The 22061-nt window shown below is 44.8% G+C and overlaps 2 protein-coding genes across 5 annotated transcripts in view; both read right to left on the reverse strand.

Moving 5' to 3' along the window:
* Positions 1-1983: 1983 nt before the first annotated feature.
* Positions 1984-12481, reverse strand: ERI1 (exoribonuclease 1). 2 transcript variants are annotated; one of them, XM_050338717.1, is made up of 7 exons: positions 12363-12481; positions 11544-11719; positions 9391-9601; positions 7964-8047; positions 7198-7307; positions 4939-5053; positions 1984-3039 (listed from the first exon to the last, which is right to left on the reverse strand). In XM_050338717.1, the coding sequence occupies exons 1-7, from the start codon at positions 12441-12443 to the stop codon at positions 2797-2799; spliced, it is 1020 nt and encodes a 339-aa protein (XP_050194674.1). In that variant the 5' UTR covers positions 12444-12481; the 3' UTR covers positions 1984-2796. The 2 variants fall into 2 exon arrangements, with proteins under 2 accessions (XP_050194674.1, XP_050194675.1); XM_050338718.1 differs by having other exon boundaries at positions 11544-11714; positions 12363-12427.
* A 1996-nt stretch (positions 12482-14477) lies between these two features.
* The window catches only part of MFHAS1 (multifunctional ROCO family signaling regulator 1), a 35271-nt gene continuing 27687 nt past the window's right edge, over positions 14478-22061 (reverse strand). Inside the window, exons 2-4 of one of the 3 annotated variants that reach the window (XR_007631886.1) lie at positions 20141-20267; positions 18217-18647; positions 14478-16686 (exon numbers count right to left, since the gene is read on the reverse strand). Coding sequence is in view for 1 of the 3 variants with exons in the window: in XM_050338715.1 (XP_050194672.1) it covers positions 18644-18647; positions 20141-20267 (131 nt within the window). In the remaining 2 variants the exon portion in view is untranslated. Of the gene's footprint in view, positions 16687-18215; positions 18648-20111; positions 20268-22061 lie in introns of those variants that run through there. The other 2 variants (XR_007631887.1, XM_050338715.1) reach the window with 2 other exon arrangements.

Genomic DNA, 22061 nt, shown 5'->3' on the forward strand with positions numbered 1-22061 from the left:
CTACAAAGGCTGTCTGCAGTAGCGGTAGAATTGCTCAAGTACAGCTCCTGAAATGTGACATAAAAAAACAACAACAAAACAAGGGCTCTTATTCTATCAACAGGGCAATGTCTGCATGCTTTTCTGCTGCATAAAAACGAGATTGTTTTGTTCATAGTTGTCAATTAGTTTTTCCAGCATGAGATGACGCCTCTATTAAATTAAAATATTCATGAAAGCAGATGCACTCAGCAAGCTTTTCTGGACGAACAAATGAGATCCATCTGAAAAAACAGTTTGGCTGAACACAAGCATCATTAGCAGAATCACCATACCACTTTTTTTTTCTCTCAAACGCTTCCTTTCCCTGTGGTAGAATGCATCCAGGAAAATTTATCCTGTTATTGAGTGCTGTGAACTAGTCATATGCAAGAGATTTAAGCCACCCAGCCATGGCAATGTTGCTTGTCCACCAGAGAGGACTAGCAACATGAGCTGTGCTGACACCAAGACTCCCAAGACTGCTGAAATCATCTCACGCTTTTTAGACCAAATTCAGTACCTGACATGTTTCAAAATGCAAAATTATTTTAATAAGTTTGTTTACATTTCAAGCAAGCCAGCAAACTTTGTTAAAATTCACTTTATCTCAAAATCACAGACTCAAATATTCTGTGAAAATAGTTACAACTTACATTAATCCAACTTAGACAAAATAGCATCTGGAATGATTTTACTGACTTCTGCAACTCACTGACAAAAACCCCACCAACCTACTCAAGTAGTAAACAGAAACCAATTAATATTTAAGCCTTATCTCAAAATATCTTTTTGAAGTTATTTAACAAAAATAAACAACTCTGTACTTAAAATAAACGATGTAAAATTACAAAGCTCTTATGCAACCGGTAGTATAATCTGTAACAAGCAGAAGTTTTTCCTTTGACTGCGAGCCTGGTTACAGACCTGTAAATAAAAGACTAGTGATAAAGTCTCTGGCAGCCAACATGCCAAGGGGAGATCTGCTGAGCTACACTCATTTTCATCATAGAAACCTGCACACAGTAACTCAGGGACAAAAAAAAAAAGTAGCAAATTACCACGGTTATTCAGAAAAGAGAATACTATGGTTGCTACGGTGAAAAGTACATCTATAAGAATTTGTACAAAACATGGGCTGACAGATAAATGGTATTTTAGGAGTAGAGCACATCAGAGGTTTGGATTTTACCCTTCTGAAAATCCATCAAATGTGGATGGAAAGAAGGAAAAGAAACTCTTAAGTTCAACAAAACTCTACAAGTAGAACAAGTATTTGCTTTCAGGGGAAAAAAAAAAAAAAGAACATCATTCTAAAGCAGTTAAAGCAGTTGTGACTGTCCAGATCTGTGACTCTGGAAAGAAAACATATGAAGCAAATGAGAATTAGCCAATACTTCTCCCTCTTACATGAATTTAAAATAAAAGCTTTCACATTTCCATTGATGCAATTTAACAGTCAGAAGAGCAAAGGGGGCTGGGACAAGTTTGATTAGTCAACAGTGAATGTTCTTAACAAAGCTTTATTAACTGGTTATTTTGCTTCCTGAATCTAAAGTGGTAGAAAGAACGAACAGTAATACAGGGATAGCAAACTAACTTTTTTTTTTTTGATGAAGAGCAACCAAAATGCATCATTCTGCTTTTCAGAGCAAGCCATTCTAATGCAAAGCTGATCACATTAATGTTGTAACTTTGTAACAGTGCATGGAGACAAAACAAATTAACACTTTGGCCTCTTTTGAATATCATCCTATCTGAGGCCTGGGAAGTAAGCAGAAGTTGTCAGTAATTAGCTGTGGCCTTTACTAATAAAATTATATTAATCTTCCAACGTTAGATCTTGAGATAGAGGTGGCAGAAGCACAAGAAGATACCAAAAAGAGTTGAGCATGTTTTTAGCTATGAACCAGAAGCTTCCTGTTTTATGTAATAATCACAGAGCATGAGATTTTGACGATCTGGCATGTTTTGAACTTACTTTTACTTCACTCATGTTTAAGCCCAAATGGCTGACAGCGTCTAAAAGTGGCATTAAATGAAGGGCAGCTATGAGTATAGCAGGAGTAGGAGATGTGATCCTCAAAGTGAAAATCTGAAGAATCTTCTCTTTTAAAATACATGTTAAAAAAAATACTATCATATTGCATTAACAAAATTTTTATTCAATTCCCAGCTCTTCTATTTGATGGGGAAGGAGACAAACATATCCCTTAAAGATAAGCCCTGAACACCAGAGTACTTCTCTACTGCTTTAGAATTGATGAGCATGCTCCCATTTCTCCTAGACTTGGTAAAAAAACCAAAAAAAATTGGCAGGAACTCCTGGAAGAGTGCCTTATCAGGAAAGGCCAGCCCGACCACTTGCTATTTCAGTTCTTCCAGCAATGGCTTATTTGTGTGCAATGAATAAGCAGATGCTAGATATGATTAGAGCACAGCACAGTGAATAAATACTACCCACAGGCTGGGGTGGAACGGCAGCAATCCATCTTTGCAGGTGTTTAAATTACGTGCTCTCAAAAGCTTAGGGATTCTGCACATCACCCTTAGTTCTAGCAAAGTTTGAAAAAACAAAAATCATTGGTATAAAAAAAAAATTGCTGTAACAGGCTTCAGAGAGCTTCCACACTCCTCTTGGTTTCAATGGAGATGGTTAGTTAAGGTGCTTTAGAATTCTGCATGGCAGACGAGCTGGCAGAGGTGGCTGTTTAATAAGCTCTACTCAGTCTTCTGTGGGTATCTGAGGGCAGTTCCTGAGGCAGAACCGCTGAACTGCTAATTTCTGTAGCGGGGCATCTGTGGAGCAGGGGCTCCCTCTAAGGGGGCTGAGGAGGAGACTGTCATCAGCTGTCCACCATGAATCCTCTCGTTCACTCGCAGGTCACAGCCATCCTGCAGCATCCTTATAGCTATCCTTGCAATGTTTTTAGAGTCATCAAGTCCACTGTGAGGTCTCCCATCATAATTCATGCCCAGCTTTTCAAGCATGATTGTCAGCTTGGTCTGGTTCCTAGGAACCTGGTGGAGAAAGTGAGGAACATTCAAGGATTAATTTCTGTAGCAAGTCTTTTTAATCTAACACAGTGCAGTAGAAACACATGCAGATTTTAAGTCTACTTAAGTCACATATACTTTCATGTTGCCTTCTGTCAAATCACTAACCCTTTAACTTCAAAGTACCTTGGTGAGACAGACACTCTCATTTTCACAGAGGAGACACAGTCAACAGGAGCTTGTCTAGACTCAGGATGATGTCAAGAGCCTCTCACCAGCACCAGCTCAAGATGCACCTGCACTGGCAAGGGTGGAAGCTGTGGCCTAAACAGGTTTAACAATCTTAATAAAAAACAAATTACCACCCAATGTGGCATTGCAGAGGGAATCAGATTTCGGTTTTCCTTTTAAATGCTGAGTGATTAAAGAAGCACCAGGCTCCTGATTCTCACTGACATCAAGCTCCTGAATGCCTCCAACCACCACAGGAACAGGTCAGCAACACCTACAGCAGCCCACGGATGACCAACAGCATGAACAGATATGGACACTTAACTGACTTACCCATACAAAGTGCAACACCAGCTAAAGCCCCGAGTATTCTCTTAGCTAACTACTAAATACATACTTGTTCTTTTGAAACATCGAAGAAAAACAAAGGATAACTTTAAATGAAAACTTCAGCCGTCTCTTTTGGTGATGGTGGTGTTTGTGGTGGGGGAACATGGGCCATGACAAGTTCCAAGATATTGCACCATACTACTGGATTTAATAGCTAGGCAGAATGGCAACAGCACAGTTGCCAAAACCTGGCAGCATGCAACTCTAATAATAACACAAACAAACCAGGCAGGGGACGCGTATTGCAGGGTGTGGGATATTCCACAGGAAAGCTACAGAACATTCCTTGTCATCGATTTCATCTATTAACAACAGATTCAACAGCAGCATGGAATAGCTAAACAGAAGCACTGAACAAGTATAAATGCTACAACTGTTTACATATATTAAAAAAAACAAACAAATCACAAAAAACTGATTCCTTCCAAGTTACAATCCTCATTGCCTCTGATGATGTCTTAATAGAGCAGGAAAAAGAAAGTTTGTCTAGGTTAAAGCTGATAGGATTAACAAAACTGTTCTGTGTCCTAGCATGTTTCCAACAGAAACCATCATGCAGAGAAGGCACAATAATAGAGGGAGAAATGGAGTAACCCTGTAATATTTGCTCAGCATAAAGTAAAGCTCTTCTCTTATTAAATGTCAACCTCTTTTTCATCTAGAGGTTACATTTAGTATGAAAAAGCTCTTCAAAAGAAGATCAACAGCAAGGCTGAAATCACATTCAAAAAATTGGTTTAGTGTAGGCTGACTAGGAATTTGCTAAAATCTCCAACAACTCATTTTACGGTAATCTGACAGAAAGCAACAATAAGGTCCAGCACTGAACTTGGTATTACTTTTCTCCTGACAATTTGATTCCACTGTAGATATATCCTAATCTTTCTCTGTCCCTGTTATACTGTCAAGAGTCAAGATTATCTGAGGGTAGTGGTGCAAATTAGTTCTGTAGTGTATTACACGAAAACCAGAAAAAATAATTGAAAAATCAATATAGAGTCTTTTCAGCTGAACTACTTTAAGACACGCTTGATCCAAGAGGGTCAGTAAGATGTTTTTATTCAATCCTCCATGGAGCATATCCTAACTCTTAAAAAACAAGATTAAAATCAAAATGCAGTAGATTATATGATTTTCAATTACTGAAGTGAAATCTGGACATGAAACACATTTGAAAATCAGACCCCCAGCAACTGGTTTAAGTACTATAATTTTATACTACACAGAGATGACAAGCACAACAGGACATTCTAGACTTTGAAACGAAATTTTCCCGTAAGAGAAACAACAATTTGTACAAACCTTATAGAAGTTCCCATATGATTTGCGAATATTGATCCACTTTTTGGCAAAAGAAGGGTATTTGATACGGCTAATACGGCACTGGATGTTGAAAAATTTACTCATATCCCAAGATCTTAAAAAGTCAAAAGAGAAAAACATTAGGAATATATAATGCCATACTCGATATAATGCATAGCTGTAGCACTAAAAGCTGTCTTGTCTCTGGTGATCAGGAGAAGGAAAACAGGTTAGGAAAAGCTCTTTTGCTATAGTCATGGTAAAGAACTTTTTTAACATGAATTTGTTAATCATAGGGGGAAAAAAAAATGACATGAGCAAGACTTTCATTAGGATGGTTTCAGGTCCAGGATGTTAAAACAAAAAACAGCATGCCCACTACTCCACCTACCACATCTACTCCAAAAACTGCCTATAAATTAGATGCTTATGCAGCCCTTGGGGAAAGCAAGCGACACCTTAAATTTTCCTGATTACTTGGGTACACACACATCTCTCTAACTTCATGTACATTATTAAAACAACACTGCACTTAGCTGTATGAGAAACCAGATCTTTATGAGAAGATGAAACTGTAATCCTATGCACTTGTGGCCTGCTTTCCTGAAGAGAACCACCCCAACAAGTTTGTAAGCTTCAAGCAAAAATAAAGATTCTTTCCTTATCTCTTTCAGCTGTTTACACAATCTCACTTATATGACAGAGATTTCACTGCACTTATTTTCCTAAAGGAATTTCAGTGAGAGGATTCCTCTGGAGGGGATATCCAGAGACATTTAGGCTCAGTAATATAACCAGTCTTGCACCAGTTTTGCTTACCATCTTCTTTTTAAAATTCACTGTTGTTTCCAAAGACAGCAATGTAATCACAGGTTAAAACTTAGTCAAATAGAATTCACCATAGCTCCTTAAATTAATTAAAGTTGGAATGGCATTATGTTAACTTCTTATTTTTAAAGTGTACGTGGATCTATCCTGTACACCTCAAGTCTTGCGTGACAGCTTTTTAAAATGCTTCACTGTTCACAATGGACACAACAACATCTCAGTGATATGGGTTCTTAACCAGAAAAGGCCTGTGACTCATAGGAATTGCCTAAATCTTCAGGAATTTTGAGAAAAAGGTCTCATGACCAAAAATAAGTTCTCACTTGGTAATTTAGTTGGCTTAGTTAAAAAGCTCTAGTTATGTACCCATTCATCTACTACGATACATTATTTTTCAAACTACTCACACTGTAGAATATTTACCTGTGTTTTACTTGACAGAAGTGTTAGAAAGTTATACTAAGATTCCACATGCTCTTTTTTCATGAACTCCAGTTTTGAGTTTATGCACTCCTACTGCAGGCAAACATGAAAAGGTATCATTCACCTAAACACAGCTCCTGTTAAAAACTCCCTGTCCTACTTATATCATTTCAAGGAGGAAAGCAGGTATGTTAACAGAATAGTAATGTTTCACAGCTAAAAGGCAAGCATCACCTGCAAAAAAGAATCCCTGGTCAGGCTATAAAAGACAAGGCTCAAACACTGTATTCCACCATATAACAAAGCTAAGATCACAAGAACAATGTTGCATCACAGCCGTGTCTAGATCTCATGACCTGTTCGTTTTGCAGTCATTAGGGGACTTGATTTTCCATACAGACCTTGTGAGAGAACAAGTTCAGGTGGCAGTTTGAGGGACCAGTCAATCCCTCACACACAAACCTTGTCAGAGCTGGGACCCACCAGAGCCACAGACCCCTGAGCCAAAGCACAGAAGTTTCTGTGCTAGCCATTCCTCCCTGTTCCATAAACGTCACAATCCATTACTGTGTTCTGGGAAAATATGCAGGACGTATTAACATTAACACTAACACTCACAGAGAACACTACAGCACGAACACCACACATCTCTGAAGCCTCAGGGCATGGAAGTCGCTTAGGACTGAAATTGCACGGTGATACTTTCAGGTGTTATGTGCCACATGAAAGCTAGACATAAAGGAAGAATTACAGCAACAGCAAAGCATCAGAAGTCTGTTCAACAGCACTTCGTTGCGTACAGACAGCTAGGAAAGAAACAGCGCCATCTGATGGATTTAAGCTTCGTTTCCAATTGTTTAGTTGATCTTTGCTCAGTTTTCCCAAAAGCTTCAGTCAAAACAAAACAGCAAAATGTCAGTGTCCTGATCCAGCTTTAACAATACTCTCACAAATATTAAACACGGTTTCACAGTTTCAGGTTGTGCTGAAGGCTGCATAGGGACATACCCGTCTGTCAACATGGAATAGCTATACTTTGTTCCCAGCTCTCGCTGTCTCATCCACTCCACGACATTCTGCAGAACTTGAGGAAAAGTATCAGCTTTATCAACAATGTCCTAAGAGAAACAAAAAAACAACCCTAAAGCAAGGAACATTTTTTCAGGAAAAAAAAACCCAAAAGCAAACCAGCGTGAAGCGTAAAAATTATACTGGTATATGGGTACTTACAAAGTTGGCTTTACCAAAATCTTTAGAAAACCAGATTACACGTTAAAAGACAACTGTACAGATTTGTCTAAACTTAAAAATATCACCACAAAAGCATCACTAGAAGAGCCGACCTCCTAATAGCTTCTGCAAAGGTAACGAGGTTAGTCAGCAGCCGAACTTTGATTGGAACCTTTTGAGGTTGTTTCCCAGGCTCCTGCTCAAGTTATTTGACCACAGGCAATTGCCATCCTAATACTCTAGACTCTTTAGAATTAAATCTTAGAAAAGGAACTGATGCAACTCAAAAGGTGCTTTCCTCTGCTAAAGACTAAGTTTCTACACATGAATCACAAAGTGAGTGCTTTTCCCTACAAAATGACCAATGTAGTGAAATCAATTATGTGATATTGGGATAGGGGAAAAAACAAGGATTAAGAGAACAGGCCTTACAGAAAAATAGCCATATGAAAGATTACCATTTAAGATTACCAGTCTGAAAACATCAACAACACATCACTCTTTTTTTCATATTTTTCCCTTAAGAAATGAAAGTGCAAATTACCTGGGTTATTCCTGTCAGATTGATGCAGAAGTTTGAAAGCTTGGGATTAATCTCTGGCTTCACGTATTGTTGAAAGGTATCCTCCTGTAACGAGAGAATCAAATGCTCAGTTGTAGCACACTGTGTAGCCCAAAACACAACATTTCTCTGGCTTGCCTACAGCCCAAAGGCAACAGCAGCTACTTGTCCTGCTGGATGCAAAAGGGAGTGTGTACCTCCTGAGCCAGTATGAGCCTCCTGACTGGCCACCATCAGATTCCTAATGGGATGGATGGCTTTCCAACCAGAACACGTCCTTCCTCTCAGCCAGTAGGCATCATAGAGCACGAATGTGGATTTAAGAGGGGAGAAGGGCAGACTGCAAAAAAGGGGAGGATTTGGGAAAAGGAGAGTGGGAGTAAGGAAAAAGAAAAGAGAGGCATGAGCAGAGCCTTATGTCTTTTAGGTGGTATCCAAAGGCTCACCTGCAATTCAAGGAAAGCAACTGGCTGCACATCTCAGGGGCTGCATGCAAGTTCTACACCTCTGGATGCCAGCCAGGCAAAGATAAACACGACCTCACTCTGGGAAACTGAGCAATACAGGAGTGAAGACTCAGGCAGATTTCATGGAAAAAAGCGAGCCCCAAATCCCTGCTGCTACAACAGCACAAAACCTTTTGGACAGAAGACGTGGTGTTTCCTACCACTCTAAAGGTAACAAAAACAATCTTAGTAATCTGCATAATCCTCTTTCTGCAATTAGTCATACACGCAGCTACATTCTAATGCAGCAGCACAGTGATTACTGGAAATCCTCTTCCTCTTAGTTCTTGATAAATGAACCATTAGTCAGAGGTGTGTGCACATCCTCTGTTTCACTGAGTCACTTCAGCAAGAAGTTTCTCCTAGAAGAAAGCTGTACAGCAACAGAGCACTTGAAGCTGCCAAATGCCTACGAAGTATGTTTAAAATCGAGTTATGCAGCTGTCAATCTGTCAGGTACATTGTAGAAACAGTGTAGCCTGACATAAGTGGAGTTCACTCAACCTCACTTTCTAGACCTCTGCATTAGTGTCTTCCGGACTGCCTCACACAGGACCACAGAATTTGCTAATTTTTGATTATGATGAATACCTTGATTCCTAGAAATAGATTTATGGATCTTAAAGCATGTAAAGGAAGGCCAGGGGAGAACAGACACGGACGACTGAGAAGCTCACATCAACAGAAGGGGTCAACAACAGGAGAATGATCTATTCCAGCTGCTTTCAGAACAGAAAGAAAGTTTTGTTTGTACTTAAGAGGCACAGAGGATAGCTCTTCACGGAAAAAAGTATGTTGTTTTTAACAAAGTTCAACATCTACCTAAAAACTAATAATAGACTTTCAGATGCAAAGAAGTTACACCAAAGAACAGCAAACCAACACAGCAACTAGATCACTTACTATTTCCAAGGTACGTGTGTTTACTAAGACAACAGGAAACTCAATTATTTCATGTACAAATTCAGGTGGGTTTCCTTCTTCACATGTTGCTTCAAAGTCAACGACACAGATGTAGTCGTAACAGCTCTCTCTGCTAATGTGTTCCTTCTGCATCAGCTTCTGTTTCTTGTAATAGTTTTTCAGTCTCTTTTTCAGTACATCTTTCACCCCTCTGAAGAGATAAATGACAAAGATCGCACTCTGGTTTAATTAATTATTTCCCCACTGCAGAACTGAAGCTGTATTTAACATCTGAAAGTTCATAATTTATTAACCTCATTTTGAACACCAGCACTTATGAAGCCTGAATTCGACTTGATCATACAGTTAACGATCCATTATTTGGAATGGATATTTTGGCTGTGATACCCCCCAGCAACTAACACATCAAGACAATACCAGGGACAGACCGGGAAGCACAGCACAGAGACAATCCACAGTCACCTCTAGTTCAGCAAGACTCAGTAGCCAAAGCCTTTGCAAAGCCCAAGTCTTTGTAGATTGCTGCCAGATGACCTCTGGCCCTGGGAGCAGCACTGCTTCACTTGTATTTCCCTGTGCACTCTGCCTGAAGTAGCTCATGCACGAGGTCTTTTCTGCCTCAGTGGCACAGATAATGCAGAACCCAGCTAAACCCCCCACATTTTAAATTCCTCTCAATTTAAATTAATTAAACAGACTTTGAATTCAATTAAAACAAAGTGCTCAAGATTTCAGTTGTCAGAAAAACCTGCTGGTCGAAATCTTGTTTTTCAGGTTTGTGGCTATACATAAACTCACAGCAGAAAGCAATTAAAGTTACTTCATGTTTTTAATACAAACATAATATGCAAGTGCAGGTACCAGAACTGCCACTGTACCAAACCAAACCAGAATGAACAAGGATAAGCTACTTTTTGAAGGAAGTTATTTTCAAAATTAGGCGTTGCAAATGAAATCAGAGAAGCTGTAAGAAATACTTGTAGCAAGAGGTATTATCAGAAAAGCAGGCCAGTGATCCACAGGATAAAACTGCTAACTACTAAACCTGCATTTGAGAACATCAGCTGCTTCTGCAGAGATAACTTCATCACTCTGGTTTTTTAATCTGGTTTAATTCAATGAGCAGTTCATTCAAAACTGAGACAGTATGGGGAGCTGATGGAGGGGGAAATTACCTTTTTCTTCATCAAACTTATAAAAAGAGTTGAAAAGAGGAGACAATCTGCTATCACAATACCCTCAAGGGATCGTGTGTGGCAATCTGCTCAACTCTCTAATTAGAGCTGATGTTTACAGGTAAGACATAGTCTGACTAACTTAACTGGATATATTGAGAAAAGAAACCACATTTAGGTAAAAGAGAAGTTTAAAGCTTTTTGTGTTTACAGTTGAATAAAATAACCTAGGAGGAAACCACAAACATATCATATACTGTTTGAATTCTGCTTTTTACTTTTAGATCACATTAACTATCAAATAGCTGTACAAATCTAACCTGTTTTACTGAAAATTTTCTCAGGTAATGATAATTTTTTTTTCTTCCTGAGGCACTAAGTTAATTTAACCAAAGGAAGAATTGAAAAAAATATGCAGTCAGAACATCTGCAGACAGATATGTTGGAGGTAGCAGGCTGCACTCCCCTCCTTCACACCAATTTTTTTCCTTTGATTCTGTTCAGATCAATCTCTGCTAAATCCCTTTTTTTCCCCCTCTGAACAGTCTCTCCCCTACAGTCTCTGTCTTCTCTAGTTTGTAGCAAGTAGCCCAACTATACTGGTAACAGGAAATAAAACTATGTTCTGAAGCAAGTTTTCTACACACTGAAGATCCGCAACATCACCTGAGAATGACTGCAGTTCTTCTTTTCCCCTTGACCAAAGACATGATATGAGAAGTATCCTACAGTTTGATATTCTTTCATTTCTTTGGGTTACCAGTTGAGACAGCATATATTAGGCAGTATGCATTAATGCTACAATAAAAGCTGCATCACAATTGCATGGAAAACAACTGGTGTTTGGTGCTGTGTTTGCTTTTCACTCTGTGCTGAGCTTTTAAACTTTAAAATAATCATCCTTTATGGCTCTACTGTTCTTAAAGATAAATCAAAATGTTCACAAATGAGCCAAACCTGGTTTCAAGCTTGAACTCTGCAAGTTTACTTCTGAGCTCTTCTCTGGTCATCCTGTTGATGTAACCATTAGTTAAAGAAATTTCTTTGTAAACAGGATCACTGAAGTCATTTGAACTGGCAGCTGAGGTTTTGCCATTAGTTTCTTGATCATTGATCCTACAATGCTGCCTACCCTAAAAGAAAGAGAAATCAGAAAGTCATTGAAGAAGGTCAAAACAAAAACCCAGAGCATTTTACAGATCGTCTTGGCATCAAGATACAGTAAAGCATCACACTGTTACACTTGTGATCAAACTGAGCGAATTAGCTTATAGATGGGCAAGAAAATCAACAGTGAAGCCTGCTCTGAAACACGATGTTCCTAAAAAGCAACAAACAGTAAAGGGATGCTAATGCACGTGTCTTTTGCCATGCCGAAGTGCATCTCTCTGAGACAAAACTTGAACGAGCATCCCAACTTCAACAGAAAAAAAAACCAAAAACGAGTTCTCTGGTGCGAGCTGGCAGAGCCTTCACCAGCATCAAGGGGTCTCTCTCGACGCTTCAAACTAACCAGAATCCACAGAGTGGGACACAATAAACCACGACGAAAAACCCGGGGCACTTGGGCTCCCGACCGCTACTCGCGGCCTTTGCGGGGCGCGGGCGGCGCCTCTCCGAGGGGCGAGCGCCGGGAACCCGGGGCAGCGGGGCAGGGCCGGGCGGGCCGGGCGGGCCGCCATGGGCGGGCGGGGGTGTGCGGGCCCCCGGCGGGCCGGGCCAGGCCGAGCCGGGCCGGGCCGGGCCAGCACCGCTCCCGCCGCCCCGCACACTCACCGGCGGGCAGGCTGCGGGGGCGGGCGGCGCCCGCGCCTCGTCCGGGGCGGCCTCCGGGCAGTTCTCCTTCTGCTCTTCCATGGCGGCAGCGGCGGGAACCGCGGCGGGGACGGCGGCCCGGCGGGGGCGGGCAGAGCGCGGGGCCCGCCCCTGGGCGGTGCTGCTGCCCCTCCGCCAGCGCCGGCGCTCGGCCGGCTCCGTGAGAGCCGAGCAGATTCGCGGACCCGCCTCCCACTTTCTCCCCCTTCCCGGGCCGCCTCGTCCCCGGCTGTCCCGTCAGCCCCCAGCCTTACTCCCCTGCAGCAGCACCTGCTCCTCATGCTGCTGCCTCGCTCCTCCTGAGCTTTTGCCCAGCAGTGCCCCCTGGGCTTGGGGTCACGGCAGCTCTCTGGAAGCTCTGCCTGTGTTACGGGAAACACACGCTGGACCGACACCTCATCTGTGCTGCCATGTTCCTCCTCGTGAGACTGACTTTGCGCCGAGCACCCTAAACACGGCTCTGGGATACCCGCGGGATGGGGGCAGCCAGGTCATGGCCTCCACGGCGATTCAGCTGGCCCCCAGCCCCTTCCTGCCGGGGAAGCTGCCTTGCCCACTCTTCCCCACATCCCTTAATTCAGTGTCAGCAAGCAGGATGGGGTGGGTGACATGAGACATGTGTGAGCCCTCTGGGTCTTCTTGGCCAGGAGGTGAAGGCGAGCAGAGAGGACTCTCTGTTCATCACAGGACAGTTAATTTTCTGCTGGTGCTTCCCACAGCCCTGAATTGCAGTTCAGCGTCCCTCAGTGATGCAGGCTGATGCGTGTGTCACCCACCTGAAGCAACCGTGCTGATACCTCTACATCTGCCAGCCACTAAGCAGCTTAGGATCTTTTCTTCTGCCCTGCTGTGGTTTGGGGCCCCACCACCAACCCACAGTCATGCCTCCTGTCTCACGCTGGCATGCCAGCACCTTGTTACAGATGCAGATATCCCTTCCCTTAGACCTGTTGTGTAGCATTACTGTGTTCAGTGTGTGTGCCACAGAGGATTGTCTTGTCTTCTCCAGATGAGAGTGGTGGTGGAAGTAGGGTCACACACAGCTGCTTGGTACTGTGGGTTTTCTGGTTTCATCTGGGATACAGTTAAATTTCTTCTTAGAAGCTGGTGCAGTGCTGTGGTTTTTCTGGATTTACTACAAGAATGTAGATAACACACTGATGATTTAGTTGTTTCTCAGTAGTCCTAACTCTCTAAGTAAGTCATGGACTTTTCAGTTTCCTATGAGTAGGTGGAGAAGCTGGGGAGGAAGCACGGCCAGGACAGCTGACCTGAACTGGCCAAAGGCATATTCCATACCACAGAGCATCATGCCAGTTTATAAAACGGAGGATGGGGGAGTTGGCTAGGAGCTGCTGATTGCTGCTGGGGGACAGGCTGGGCCTCGGTCAGTGGGTGGTGAGACAGTGTACTGTGCAGCACTTGTCTTTCTTGGGTTTTAATCCTCTCTCTTTCATTGCAATTATTATCATTAGTATTATTATATTTTACTTTGTTTCGATTATTAAACTGCTCTTATCGCAACCCACGGGTTTTACTTCTTTCCCTACTCTCTTCCCCACCGGGGGGTGCTGGTGAGCAAGCAGCTGTGTGGTGCTTAGTTGCCAGCGGGGGTTAAACCACAGCAGGGGGAGGGGACTCGCTCCCTTTTTTAATTCACCCTCCTAGTGGTGCCGCTAACGCCCCTGCTGCCAAGCAGAGGCCCATCTATCTTAGTGCTCTGCCTCCGAACCCTGCTACGAACCTGAGCAGGGTTTGCAGGGAACCAAGCTCTACAAGAATGCACACATGGTACCAATGTGAAGCACAGAGCTGGCATCACAAACCCACAGAACACCCTAAAGGCACTGGGGGAAAAAGCTGTTTGCCAGAAATCACCTGCCTTGCTGGACTGGGCCCTGGTTCACTGATACTAATCCAAACAAGGGGCTCTATTCTCAGATTCACTCAATGCCAAATCTCTTGATGATTCTGCTAACAGCACAGATCTACAAGACCTAGGTGCAGACCACTCTGGAGGCAGAGCCCAAGGAGGCACTGTAAGAGCAAAAAGAAATCACACAGCCAGGACTCTCCTGGAGATTGAGATCACTTTTATTTTCAGTCATTTTGGCGAGGATGTGTGGGCAAGTGTGGGTGTAGTGCGTGTATGTCTGGGCATGCATGTGTGTGTGTGCGCGCAGAGTCCTGCCCAGTGATGTAGATTATATGAATACCTGCAGTTACAGTCCATGAACTGAGCCATGAAGCGTGTGATGAGTGCTACACTGAGGCCCACTTGCTTGCCTCTTCTTGTGCTTACTGCAGTGCAGCATCTCCACCTCCCCACACTGCTGTTCCAAGGATGCCGGCCCAAGATCCCATCCAAAAGGTGCGAGAGGAACCAAGCTCTGGGATCTGGCTCTGCAGGAGCGAGCCAGTGGGTTTTCGCCTCACTTAGTGAGCTCCTAAATAACATTTGCAGTTCCCTTTGACAAAACCGTATCTGTCTCCTCACAGTGAGGAGCCTCTACTGCTTTGACAAATATTAACTGCCTCAGAGGTACAAAGGGGAAGGGGCCCCACGTAAGCTCCAGTGCTACAGCACAGCCAAGCACATCTTGAGTTCCTGGGAAAGCAGCACCCAAATATACTATTGAGTTTTCACAGCCACCATGAAACTGTGGCATAGGGGACACGCTGCAAGGGAGATAACCCATGCTTCTGCAGCCCCCAGTCTCTTCCATCTGATCTGAGAGGCCATAAGGCATGTTAAACCCCAATCTAGTCTCTATTTCTGTTTAACTTTTTAAAGCTGAATCCCCCAAGCTCAGAGCAGAGACAGAATGCAGAAAGAACAGCACTGCTATGGAAGGAGACTAATCAAAGGCATCCTGGCCTTGTGGCAGGCTGGAAACAACATTGTTTCTCTGACCTTTTTGCCTTTAGCACAGTTAAGGCAGAAGTGTCCCACCACCCAGGACCCTCTACAGCTGCCAGAAGCCTCCAAGTACCCCTGCAAGCCCTAAGATGACCTAGATGTGCAGCATCATCCTTAGGGGTCTCTCTCACTCACCTCTACAGATCTGTATGCTGCTTAGAGACACGCAATTTCTCACGTCACACAGAAGGCAAAGCTGTTATCCTGGGAATTTCACTTGGACGGATGAAGATTTGAATCCCAGGTTTTGTCTCAGAGCGTAACACAAAGTACTCCAGGACATCTTCAAGCTGCTGTAAGTCCTGCAGTGCAAAGCAGCTCGCCAGCTTTGCCTCCAAACCTGTGTGCACCAGTTTCAGCAGGAAAACAACTGGTCAACAAGCAATGGGTCTGCAAACCAATAAGCAAAACCAGCACAGTCCTCTCAAGTGAAGTAGCCATCTAGTACCAGGAGATTCTCCTCCTATTCCAAAAAGGTTAGATTCATTGTCAGCTCCACAGGAAGACAATTGAGTCCCCAGTCCTTTCTGACCTCTTTATAATACACTTTGAGTAAAGGCTGCAGGGTGCTCCACAGAGGCCTTAGTCATTTCTAACAGTTCGGTAACTCTCCGAGCAGGGACAAGAGCAGGAATGTAACACATGCTTTAAACTCAGGTATCTGCTCTTGGGGCAGTACATTCAAGCCCTCTTTCCTTGTGGCTTATCTCACGAAAAATGACAGATTCTTCAAAAACACAGGGCCTGCATCCCTGGGGCTCAGGAATCTGAGTGGAATCCAAGGCAGGAGCTCAGCAAAGGGACATTTTGCACAGGATTTGAGGATGCATCCTTAAAAGACAGTGACAGCAAAATCAAAAGTACTATCAGCCACTTGGCTTGGTTCTCCTGCACTGATCTCCCACCTGGCAGTTGCAAAGGGGAGATGTTTTTGAACTGCATAGAAAATTAAATGGCTTTTGCATATTAAAAAAACTCAGATGAAAACACAGTTACACCAGCTACTAAACAGTGGGCGGATGAGCAATCACCGTTTCATATTAAATAGACCCAACTAGATCAACCTCCATACTGCCACACTCCCAGCATTACAGCTTCAGTGCACAGCAGCCAGACTGAGTGCCTGCAAAGGCCAGCTAGTGCCGTGCTCCCACAGAGGTGGCCCAGCCCGGCTGGAGGGCTGCAGTCCCAAGGAGCAGGCTGTAAGACATCTGCTCTGTCCTCTCACTCCTTCAGCGCTCACGCATCTCAGACCAGATGGGCACACTGGGAAACAGGCCTCCGGCTGGAAAAGGATTCCAGTTTGTGGTTTCTTTACAATGTGGTTTCCACGCAACGTCACAGCAACAAATCGCTAGTTTCTTCCTATGGAGAATGGAAAGAGAGGTGAGTAGCAGCAAAACAGGAGGAGAAGGCTGCCCAGCATGGCAGGTGACACTAGGAATGCTCTAACACAAGTTCTGCCTGTACCAGGGCCTTTCATGTCTCATGGGCAGCAAGACCTAGGACAAGAGAGTTTTCCAGCATTATTCCCGACACCATTCAAAGATCTCACCTTCCTTCCACTTACTCCAGCCACCACAGGCAATTTTGAGTTCCCAGTTTACCCACAGCAACGCAGAAGCACAACCAATTAATTACTCTCACTGGCATAAGAAGGTTCATTGCCAGAGGTGGCAGGTCAACATATGAAATCTGAGCCCAAGCTCCCTCCCAAGCTGGAACGATACCCTGAAGAGACATGAAGCTGACTGAGCTGCCAGCTTTCATTTGGCAGCTTTTCCCCCCTGAAGTGAGGTACATGGCTTGATTTCTTCTACCTGGCCTCTCTGCAATCTCCTGCTAGAGTGAATAGTGCCCTTCATTTCCCAGTGTTAAGTTCTTGCCAAGGGGGGTATTTGCAGCCTTGCACACAAGGCTGGTATTTGAAGGATCAGAAGCCAGGGGAACATCATCTGTGCACAGCAGCAGGTTCCAGCAGGATGCATGTCACTGTCCTGCCCTGACTGCAGGCCTGGCCAGCTCACATCCTGGTGGGTACTGCCTGCTGACTAGTACCACCCATCCCAGATCTGCCATCACACCCCAAATTGCTAGGAGTTGTAGGTTAACACATGTATTTTAAGTCCCTCATCTCTCAGACCTTCATCCACATCTCATCAAGACATCCTGGCTCTGGAAATACCTGCCTCCTATTGATTTATACCAAATCGAATATTTGCATGGAGCAGGACTCATACAGCACAGTTACCAGGGCTCAGCTGTAGGGCACAAACTGACAGCAACATCTTAGAAGTCCTCAAAACCATCCAGTCAGAGGAGATACCAGCACTGTGGTGCCGGTGCTCAGCCTGCCCTTTTCCATATCTGGAGAGGGAGAATGGCTGCTCGTGAAGCACAGCTGATAGGATCAGCCCAAGGGATCAGGGCCAGTTTGTACAACACAGCCCACACATTGCTTCACCAGATCTCTGCACAAAGATGCCTGAGTGGCTTTGCTAGGAGGAGGACCAAGATCTAGATTTTTACTGCTGTAGTGGACACAGTGCATGAAGAGTACCACAATGGCACTACCAGAGCATCCAGACACGGCAGATCAGAAGCTGTTGGGGGCTAGGGATAAGGACCAAATGGCAGGTGCCAGAGGCAAACTGGCTGCCCTGCTTTCATCGCTGTGTGATTACAGCACATCCTTACCACCTTCATGGCACAGCGTATGTGAACGCACAAGGCAGGAAAAATTTCCCAGCCTTGCTTCTCCTCCCGCTCTGCCAGCTACCGCCCAAGTCTGCTGCATGGGACACAGCCAACTGTTTTGTGATGGAGCAATTGTAAAGGTTTCACAGCACCAACCCACTTCCCAACAAAGCCTTGGCCAACTGCCACAAAACTCACTTGTCCAGGAACAAATCCAGGGAATCCAGCTACAGCTCATTTCAAGATACTTTCCTCCAAGCAGGTCTGAATTAAATGGTACCAAGAACATTTTTACATTCACCATGAGATCCAAATGGTTTTTCAACACGCAATCAATGGGTCCACAGAAACCTATCCCCAGTGCTTTCCCTCTGGCCAGCGGCCCTGCCATCTGCAGCAATCACTTTGCTTCATGCCTCGTTGTGATCCCCAGCCTCCAGATGACTGCATCCACTCCAGCCACGAGGCCCCAGCCTGGGAGCTGCCCCTGCCCCACAGCATTTCAGAGTCCAAAGTCCCATTGATCCCCGTCAGCATACAACTCCACAACTGGAGAGATGGGAGCACTGCAGAGCATCAGCCATGTTCTGCCCGGTGGAAAACCTTTGGCACCAGCACTGACGGTTTATCTGGAAAAGAAAAGGATAAAGAAAAAGTAATGTAGCACAAGCAGCAGGGTTCATAATGCTTGTGATGAATAATCTAAGACACACAATTTTTTCTAGACTTCTAAATAGGGAGGGTGAGGTCTTTAAAAGTAACACAGGCCTTTTTGAGAACACAAGTTTCCTGCCAGCAAAGTGACTGTGAAACTGGGACACAGTTAACAGACGTTGTGGAAGGCAGGCTGGAGGACAGGAGGACAAGTGCACAAGCACAGCCTGCCAGCACAGTACAACAAAAACTGCAGCCTTAGGTTAGAAACATGATGTGCCAAGTACACACACAGAAGGACCAAATGAACGGGCAGTAGTGACCTGTGGCTCACTATCAAGAGTAGCAGCCCTGTTTCCTGCCCCAAGTGGGCACTTCAACATCACCTTCACACACAGCCCAACACCCACCCATCAACCAAAGCTATTCTCCATCAAGATACTTGATTTTGGAATGGGAGGGTACTGAACAGAGAGAACAGCATCTAAAGCTCCTGTCAGACACCGAAGTGAAATAGGCATTCACATACAGTACAGCAGCAGCCACCCGCAAGACACTCAGCTTGCTCCTTTAAGCGCCCTACCAAATTCCCTTGTACCAGTTCAATTAGAATAGACCGTGGCTGAAATTCTGTTCTGAAAGCTAATCTATGCGTCAAAAAGCCAAGGCACTGGCTGTTTTTGTGAGTACTGTTCCACTCACATTTGTTCCCACCACAGTACATCTCTGTTTTTCAAGCACATTCCCGCGCTGTGGAATGCAGGACATAGAGGCTATAGGTACACAAGACGGCAGGGCTTCTGTCCAGGAGGACCTCACCAAGTTGGAGGACTGGGTCAACAACAGTGCTGTGAAATTCAACAAGGACAAGTGCACAGCTCTACACCTAGAACAGGACAACCCCATGCACCACCATAGCCTGGGGTCCAGCTGGCCTGGGATCTGGGGGAGAACATGTTGAACACAAGCCAGCAGTGCATCTTCAGTGCAATGAAAACCAAGCTGTAATAAGGGAGACACAGATGGGACAGAAGGAAAAACAGTTCTGTCCCAGGAGAAGAGTGTAACTCTGGAGTCCAAGAGAGGTGGTAGCACCTCCATCTTTGTCATCCAACTGTCACCTAGCAATTTGACCTGGCTGTGAGGGTGGTCCTGTCTGGATCAGTGGGTGGACAGAAATCTCCCAAGGTCCCATCCTACTAAAACCCACTCATGACTGCATTATCTCCTGATCTGTCCTGCCCACTCTGTGTCTTGCATCTGCTGCAACACAGCTCAGAGAACACCTTAGCCCATTTCACTGTACTTCTTATCCTTTGCGTGGGCTGCCTATATCCACGAATAATTAGAACAGTCCCCTGGCTGTGGGGCTGCTACCTTCCAGAAAAAAAGTGCTTAGCAAGGGCATGTTTTACATAGTCTTTCTGGAGTCTACTGACAGGGGAATAGGTCTGTTTTCTGGTCTCACTTGGAACAAGGGCTGATCACAGTAGGAGTGGGGGGGTAAACCAAGGCAACATTAACTCGCTCGCTGCCGTTCTTGGGACAGATGATCTCCGTCAGTCCCTCCGGTCTTGGCTGACTCAGCAGTTCTCCTGTGAATAAAGGAAAACAACAATATTTAACCATCAGCAAGGCACATCCTGCAGTTTTTGCTTTTAGCATGCCCTTTCCCTCCCCTCCCCTCCCCAAGTAAGTATCCATGACTGATGCAAGTGAGCACTGTAAGAGGGCTTACTGGTCCTGCAACCCAAGCAATCCCATCCATGTAGCCACGGTGAATGTCCTGGTGCTTACAGCTTGGAGACACGCTGGTTGCCACAAATGTAGCATCTGCCATCTTTCCTGTCTCTGTTTCGAATCACTGCACTCAGACTCAATAGCTCCTTAGGGATTCATAGCATCTAGATGGAAGATTCCCTAACACCCCTCTCCCTGGGTGCACTTGCCACAACTGCCACAGGACTGCTGCTGCATCCTGTCAGGGCCCTTTGCTATACTACAGTCTGCTGAGCATGCGGATCCAGCTCCCAGCTGTCAGCTCCTCCATAATGGAGGCGACATCAGCTCTGTATTGAGTCGGTAGCTGGGGCGGGGGGGAAGGCTCTCACAACGCATGGTATCCCTCTGTGAAATGAATTGCGTCAGCTCCGCTGCCCAAATGCCAAGTTGGCAGCTCCCCACTGCTGGCACCCTCGCAGCATGGAGTTCAGGGCAAGACACAGGTCAGCACAGTGAGAGGGGAAAGCCAGGTGCTGAGATATGCCCAGCTCTGAGGAACACTTCCCCAATAGCTCGCTCAGAGCAAATCAAGTTTCCTCCTGGCTCCACTCCACACATGACTGGCCTCAGCAGGGCAGATCCCCCAGCCATCAATATGCCACATCCTCAGCATAGTCCAGCCACAGCTTAGACCTCCAATAGCAGTAGAAAGACCTCTTGATACCTGTCTGGCAGGTAGGGTCTGCTCTCAAAGGCAATATGGGATGACAGCATCCATGCCCAGCAAGGGCTCAATTCTTCTGAGTGTGCCTATATTGCTGCTAACAGACCTACCCAGAGCAGAGGCACCAGCCCACAAGTGGCTCAGTCAGTGACTTTCTTTATAGAGGCAGGCCAGCTGTAAGTGGGCTGCAGCCACAGGTGCACACAAAACTCTCTGGACCCGTCAATCAAGCAGCCACCATGAGCCGTCCCCACTTCCACTAAAACAGTCAAGACAAGTGGTCCTTGGACTCCTCTATTTTTAAATGCACTTGCAATAAATTCCTCTCCTGTTAAAGAACATCAGAAAATGTCTCCTTGTGTCTAAGCTGAGATTGTCAGGCACCCCAGGAAAAACTGTAAAGAAATCACACTTTGCAGAAGTACTGCCCAGCCTGTGCAGCAATGGCACAACAGTCAGCCCCATCATACCTGAAGCCCTACAAATGCTCCTTCCCTCTCACACAGTTTCTCTTCTCACTTTCATGAAACAGCAGATCTGAAATGCCTTGGTTTTTCCAAAGCACATTATTTCATATCATGGAAACAGAGGGGAGGGCTTGGTAGGAACACACACAGTTCCCCTTGAGAGATACCCCACTTGTAAGGCCAGTAATTCCAGTTTGCCCCCATGGTCTGCAATCAGAATTCACATTTGGTTTGAGTATCTCCCCTGTCTCACACCTACACTCAAACCTGAACTGGCAAAGCAACTTTTGAGCAAGGAAGACACTTCTCCCAAACAAGAAGAATCGTGATGGCAATTTGCAATTCAAAGTTAAGTCTGCAAGGCAGCGTCCTCAATTACATGAGCTGTCACCCTTTGAAAACAGCATTGCATTCCATCAAGCACGTACGCCACAGGGCTCCACGTCCCAGCAATTCCCAGTTTCCAATCCCAGGTT

This window comes from Myiozetetes cayanensis, unplaced genomic scaffold (genome assembly GCF_022539395.1).
Source record: "Myiozetetes cayanensis isolate MyiCay16 unplaced genomic scaffold, myiCay2020 scf7, whole genome shotgun sequence".
Classification (NCBI taxonomy): domain Eukaryota; kingdom Metazoa; phylum Chordata; class Aves; order Passeriformes; family Tyrannidae; genus Myiozetetes; species Myiozetetes cayanensis.